This window comes from Mchenga conophoros, linkage group LG9 (genome assembly GCF_057382185.1).
Source record: "Mchenga conophoros isolate Kocher_MC1m ecotype Shallow Benthic linkage group LG9, M_conophoros_male_GT1.1, whole genome shotgun sequence".
NCBI classification, from domain to species: Eukaryota; Metazoa; Chordata; class Actinopteri; order Cichliformes; family Cichlidae; genus Mchenga; species Mchenga conophoros.
This window is the reverse complement of record NC_140534.1, coordinates 18,143,540-18,150,860: the sequence shown is the minus strand read 5'-3', so window position 1 is coordinate 18,150,860 and position 7,321 is coordinate 18,143,540. Positions and strand designations below refer to the sequence as shown.

Here is a 7,321-nt window from a genome sequence, read left to right as displayed (position 1 = left end):
TTAACATTTCATATTTCCACTTTTATTCTTTTTTTCAGACATTCATTTAACTCAGATGGTGTTCTAAATAAGTAATATTTTTGTAGATAGCACAGTGTGCATTCAGACTTAAATGGAAACAGATACAAGCGCAAAAGTGCATCAGTAATGATCTCCAGCAGTTACCAAGCTATTACCCAGAAACGCAGATGCTTCTCTCTAATGCTTTTCTACTCTGCAGCTTCATCCTTCTTTGTCCATTTGACTGTCAGTGCAGATGAAGTGGAACAAGAAAACAAAAAAAGAGTCTCACACAACATCCTTGTTTTGCTGCTCTTTCTATATCTATCAAATAGAAAACTTCAATTATTCATAGGTAAGCTGCAATGCTGCACACTTTACAATTTCTATCTGCAAATTCTGCAAGATATTCTCCTTAGTTTTGCTGTTGTTGTTATTTCAGCACTGTCACCCTCACCTTCATCACCTTATCGGCTGTTTTTTTTTTTCTTTTTTACTTCTCTATTTCATCCCGCAGCTTGGCCTCATCCTGAAAACTCATCTGTTTGAGTGTTACCTTCTTCACACTGAATCTGTTTACCTCCTCTGCTTATTCCCAAAAATCCCATTTATCACACAGCTTAGCCCTTGTTTTTCTTAACACACAATTACATTGGAGTGACACTCTTTGGAATATTTGGTGACCCTTCCCTTTTACATACTTACATACTGTAATTAACTTTCAGTGAACTAAAAGTAATCTGAATCAATCTGGCATATGCTCAAAAGAGCTGCAAGGAAAATGCCACAGTGCTCAGCCTGTATAGTTTATATGTGAGATGTTTAGTTGAAAATGCTAATCTTTTCTTCATACTGAGTTAGTTAGAATAATTTTATGAATATCTCTAGAGCAAGGAGGTTGGGTCATAGCAAAGAACATAAACAGCATAAAACATAGATGTAGCCACTTTCCCATTTTCCACTGCTTAGTGAAATCCCATTTTGAAGCCTCGAGCCATGTTGGCTCGTTCGCTAACAATTTCACAAGTCATTAGCCAATGAGCATACCCTGATTTATTCTTCTTTTTGATTGTTACAAAATGGACCCAATGAGTTATGCAGTAGGTGACTGAGTACATAAACAGGTATAAGAAGCCAGGTCAATGCCTGGCTTCGTATGAAATCTTTAGGACAGAAAACTTTTTCACAACTACAAAAGTTGATCCCTAGTGGTCATTAAAAAGAATTATGAACTTAGCTGTACTTTGTAGTAGTTTGGAAGTAAAACCCCACCCCAACCAGTCATGGCAGATGGCCGCCCCTCCCTGAGTCTGGTTCTGCCAGAGGTTTCTTTCTGTTAAACGGGAGTTTTTCCTTCCCACTGTCGCCAAAGTGCTTGCTCATAGGGAGCCATATGCTTGTTGGGTTTCTCCGTATGTATTATTGTAGGGTCTCCCTTACAATATAAAGCACCTTGAGGCGACTGTTGTTGTGATTTGGCGCTGTATAAAAAAAATTGATTGAATTGAACTTAAACATCCTCTTTGAGAGAGTTTTTTTATTTATGCTGTAAAACCATGCCACCTGGAGAACATGTGAGTTTCATTATTCAACCTGTGTTCATTCAAATTAATCAAATTTTACAGCTAAATCATTTTACAAATTGTAAAAATAATATTAACTTAAAGTTTACAGATCAAGGCTATTGGTAAGCCAGCAGCACTGGGGAATAAAGCAAAGAAATCTATCCACAAATTGTTACATTTTAATTTTTAATTCTGTATTTTAAATTCTCTGTTTTCCACTCTGGCTTTTGGCTTTGGAATCCAATAAGTGGTGGGGAAACTCAGGACTATATATATATATATATATATATATATATATCCCCATGCTAGGCATTGCTATTGAGGTTGAGTTAAAGTAAAATGATAAGCCAGGTGATAGATGTTGGGTGCGATGTACTTTTTAGTTAACAGAAGATTAAAACTTAACTAAGATTAACTGCTTTTAACTTTTAAACACAATTTTCATATTCATATTCATATTCATTCACTCAGAGAGCCACTGTAGAAGGCAAAAAGAGCTCTGGTTTGAGAAGTTTAACATAGCCAAGTTCAACAGAGCCAAGGTTTCTTAGTGTTAGCTCACATAAAAGGGCCATTTGATATTTGACTGCACAAAATTGACCAGCTATTCCAATCAGAGACAATATGATAAGGATCTATAAAGAACATAGATTATATACAGTAAAACACAACATTGCTCCTGCTGTAAATAAGATTAGTGAGTCTAACGCTACAGAAATTGTTAATTATATGATTTGATCCCCACAAGTGGCCAGTAATATATTGGTGTTACTGCTCAGTTTGCCCTCGGTGTTGCTGTTTCTAAACTGACAGACACATATTAGAGCTCTGAAACTTTACACTTCATACACTTAATGTTGCTGTTTGTTTCTAAACTGACAGACACATATTAGAGCTCTGAAACTTTACACTTCATACACTTAAACATTAGAGGTTACTCAGTGTGCTCCCCGCCAACTCTGTCCCTTGATACTGCTGGTCATAAATAGCTTACACATGTAACTGATCAGTTTTCTAATCTATGGTGCAATGTTTAATGTTAAATAAATACGTGACAGCAGGATTAGAACCGAACCTAATAAATAAATAAATTAAATTAAAATAAATTTGTAAATAAAATAAAAAAACAGTCACTTTGGTTAATAAAAAACCCCCTCTAAATATCAGATTTGTTTTTAAAGGTTATGTTAAAGTTTCTGTTAAACTAATATAAGCTTAGTTTTACTGGCACTAGCTTCATATTTAACACAAACACAAATGCATGCACGTGTGGGCGCGGGCGCACACGCACACAGATATTTATTGGTCTTCTCATATATCTTTCTGGAAAATCTACAAGTGTTGAACTAAGCAGCAGTAAACAATAATTTATCATAAAAGCTGGGATAGGGACATCAGCTAGCATTGCTATGGCTAACCAGCATTAGCCTTTTGTTTGTCATAAAAAAATAGGGGTTTATGAAGATTATACGCTCACTTGCGACTTTTTCAAGTGTTCAAATGTTATGTTATTGCAATACCTAATCAGTCAATTATAGCATCATGGACCTGAACCCAACAGATATGCAGCAACTGTATGACGCTATCATGTCAATATAGACCAAAATCTCTGAGGAATGTTTCCAACACCTTGTTGAATCTATGCATGAAGAATAACGTTATGAAGGCAAAAGGAATCCAAACCCAGTATTAGAAAGGTGTTTCTAAAAAAGTCTTTGGTGAGTGTATCCGTTCAGACATTACAAATAATTCTTACAAAATAGTAGTTGCTAGGTTTCTTAAAGAATGAAACCAGAGAAAAGCCTTTATCCACCTATTACACAAAATATTTAAAACCTTTAGGGTTTCTATTAAGGAAAAAGATATGAGCTTTGTTTGGGATTTTTATATAACTCTAGATCAGAAATATTTGGATTATCTTGAAGAAGGTTAGCCTAGCCTAGCCTAACATAAATACTGGAAACAGAAAAAACAGCTAGCTTAAAATGAATTAAATGAAACCTTAGGCTACATCTTTAATCAATGTAGACATAAAAGTGTTAAAAATTATATACTGTGTTTGGCTGTGTGCCTTATGCTAAGCTAACCAAACTGCTTTGTTGCTGTACACCTTCATGTGTCAAATGCAAATAAGTGTAGACAACACGCCTTAGGCTAGCTGCAAATAAGTGTAGACAACACGCCTTAGGCTAGCTGTTAGTAGGAGAAAACTAGTTGTTTGATATTTTTCCCTAGACCAGAAAGACCAGAAATAATATTAAAAAATAAAAGTATTACAACTGAGGAAGTTGTTAAGGGCTGCGTGGTAGTAAACATTTCATGTCCCCCAACCTAGTTTCCCGCACAGGCCCCAAAGACTATTGCTCAACTATGAGCAATATCCTTATTTCTGTGTTTTAGTACCCAAAACCTAGAGTTTGAACAGCCTGGGGAAAATGGGGGTAAAATGTACTACATTGTGGTTGATTTTAAAGCATCTGCTCAGCATTTTGATACCATATTACACCCACTCAAAGTGAAATTCTCACTTTAGGAACTGGCTCTCAGCACTTGTAAAATACATTTCTCACTTTTTGTGCTCTTTAGTCTGGCAGAGGCAGCAGCGTACACTCAGTCCCAGTGAGAGGTCTGGGAAGCTGGCAGATCTCTCTCCAGCAATCTTTCTTTGTATCATACTCCAGCACACTCTTCACAACCACCTCCTGCCCGTTACTCCACCTTCTCCCTCCGAAAACCAGAAGATTCCCAGATGACATGGATACCATGCCGTAGTTGAAGGAGCCAGTGAGAAGCGGCTTGAGTCGCATCCAGTGATCTGACTGTGGATGGTATCGTTCAATATCACAGAAGGGTTCGTACATCCCCAGCAGTGCATAGATGTAGCCATGAGCAGTTGCCAAGCGATGACTGAACCTGGCGATGGACATGGATGCCCTCTTTTCCCAGACTCTGCCTTTAAGATCCCAGAAGAAGACCTCTCTGCTGCTCTCCCTGCTTTCATCCTGAGTGTAACTATAGTTACCCGGAACACCACCTGACACATAGATGCTGTTGTCAAGCACAGCAGAGGCGTGGCCGTAAAGTGTCTGAGGCATTGGTGGCCCTTTCCTCCATGCTCCTGTGGCTATATCATAAAACTCCACAGAAGCTACAGAGGCATGTGTGTTGGTGTCTGGTCGTGTGTGTCGTCCGCCCAAAGCATAAATAACATCCTCTACCACGCAGCAAGTGAACTGTGCCCTCCTGTCCAGCATGGACTCCACCTGCTCCCAGCAACTAAAGCGAGGATCGTACCGCCACACCTGATTAGATGTTGCTACAGTAACAAGCCTTTTCTCATCTTCATCTCCCTCTTTCACTTCATCTCCTCCAATCACAAAGAGGAAACCTCCCACTGAGCACACGCAGGGATTTCTCAGTCTCAGCGGAAGAACACAAGTCAAAGATGAAAACCTCTTCCTCTTTGGATCGAACGCCATCACTTGCTTTTCTGGCCAATCAGTGCTGGACCCGCCACCCACAAGAAGCACGCAATTGGGTGATGCTCTAAGCGTTGTCTGCCGGCTCTGCCTGATGGGCTGAGTTGAACCGAGCCTGTGGTACTCGGATGCTCGTGTCAGCTGGCTCCTTATTAAAGGTGTGGCCATGGCTCTGTGGGCATGGCTGATATTTGTGAGGTCAGACGGGGGGACCAATCCAAAGCGCAAACGACTCAACAAAAGATTTGATTTCAGGAGTGGGAGGGGCCCGTTATCATCCAGCCAATCCAGAACCAGCTTTATGAGCTCCACCTCCTTAACACTAGGTATCTCATCAGCATCCAGAACCGCCAACAGTGATTCGATATTCAACGTCAGGAGCTCGTCCCTGCTTTCTTGTATCAAGCTTCCCATCTCCATGGCAATGGTTTGATTGGCAGCCTCAAGTGCATTTGAGAGGGCGTGGCGCTCAGCCAGGTTAGCATAGTCACAGCAGTTCTTGGCATTTAAACCATCAGTCATGTAACGCTCGCATATCGCCACAGCTGTTTCCACCTGCAAGTACCTGCCTGTTTCCAGGACAACAGGAAGTGTGGAGGGTGAGATGCTGAGCCAACCTGAATACAGGAAGTCCAGAATGGCATCTAAGCCCTCTGGTGTTAGCGCAGGGAGGCTAATGGAGCCTGCTAATCTCTCTGCAGTAGTCTCTCCAAACAGGGCCCAAAAATAGTCACTGGAGCTGGCTAGAAGGGCGCGATGACAGGGAAAAGATATGCCGCCAGCCTGTAAGACAACATCACACATCTTCCTCTGTGAGCGAAGGCGCTGGAAGCCAGAGAGAAGTCCGGTTCTGTGGGAAGAACTGTAGAGGACAGAGTAGCTATCCATCCAAAAGACGGCAGACAAGAGAGTGGAAATGATGGAAGGAAGATAAGGAAACTTTTGAAAAAAGTGAAAGCAAGTTAAAGGAAAAAGATTTGTCAGGAAGGAGCCAGGAAGCAACGGTGAAGAAACATTAAACACAGCAAGCACAGGAAAAGCTGAAGAGTGAAGTCAAAAAAAGAGGTTGCTGACAAGCCGGCACCAAAAAAGTGTAAAAAGAATTGGATATTAGTCGGAGAGCAAGAAGCAGGAAATGAGAGGCGCAGGAAAGAGTGTGTCTCCTTTGGCAAGCTTTCTCCATCTGTGTGTTTGTCCTTCTCTGCCTTCAGCAGCGAGCATGTGACACCATGATGCGGAGGTTAATAATGGCCCCCTGCAAACACAGACAATGCTACAGCCCGCCCCCTTTTTGGCACTTTAACATGAACCATCCCAAAGCCCTCATGTCTCTTGCCCTGATACCCCGGCTCTGTTGGTTTTGAGTTTGTCTGCTGCCCTTTTCTCCGTTTCCAAGAGGGAGTATCACCCATGAATCATACACACCAACCAACCAGCGAGCATGGAGATGCATGGATAAACACCCTGACCCCACACCCAAAGAGACCGAGAGGGAGCCTGGCAGGGCTTTAGTGTCTAACCCAGTGGATGAACTCATTGGTAAATACAGCTGCTACAGTCTGGGACCAAGATTCCAGGGCATGCCACCAATCTGCACTCTCATGGTGACAGGAATAGTAGCACAGACACAACTCGGCAGATGCGGCGCGAGGTAGATATCAAACCTGCGGAAGTTTTGCCAGGCTGTCAAAGATTTGTCAAGTGTCAGAAGTACTTCATGGCTTTTGGTATTAGAGTTATCCGTGCCCTTTTGGGAGGCATTTAACCTTTTTATGACCTGCAGTCTGTCAGTATCACACAGATGGATGTCATGATATTATTTTTATGCAGAGATAGGAGGCGATGGTGAGCGTAAAGAATAGAGAGATAATGAAGCATCAGGCTACAAGTTAACTAATGTGTTTACTGTCATCTCATTAATGCTGAGCTATACTCCGCGGTGCCACTCTTTGTCTAATACACAAACAAATGCACATCAGTATGCAAACAGCACGTTATTGAACACTTTACAAGATCTTGCAGGGTACGTTTTGCTCTGAGTTATGATTGCTGTCTCTGAATAGATGCTGGCTCACGCTCTGAGGTGAGTGTGTATTTGTCCGCGTTGGTGTGTTTGTTTTATGGAAGGGTTACACCAGTTTAAAATTCAGCACACGGGCTACTCACAAAGAGAAAAAAAAACAGACTCACACCTTTTTTTCCTTTTATTTTTTGAAGCTACAAAGTATTTTTAATCTTTCCCACATAGTGTCAGATTCTCCCATATGGTGGTTAAAT

At 41.1% G+C, this 7,321-nt stretch overlaps 1 protein-coding gene across 1 annotated transcript; it reads right to left on the bottom strand.

Annotated features, from left to right (window-relative positions):
• klhl34 (kelch-like family member 34) lies at positions 1 to 6,386 on the bottom strand. Its single transcript, XM_085286729.1, has one exon. The coding sequence runs from the start codon at positions 5,930 to 5,932 to the stop codon at positions 4,148 to 4,150; it is 1,785 nt and encodes a 594-aa protein (XP_085142855.1). The 5' UTR covers positions 5,933 to 6,386; the 3' UTR covers positions 1 to 4,147.
• Between the last annotated feature and the right edge of the window lie 935 nt (positions 6,387 to 7,321).

Excerpts from the sequence above, each read along its gene's own strand:
- klhl34 (XM_085286729.1), bottom strand. The coding sequence starts at position 5,932 with ATGGATAGCTACTCTGTCCTCTACAGTTCTTCCCACAGAACCGGACTT.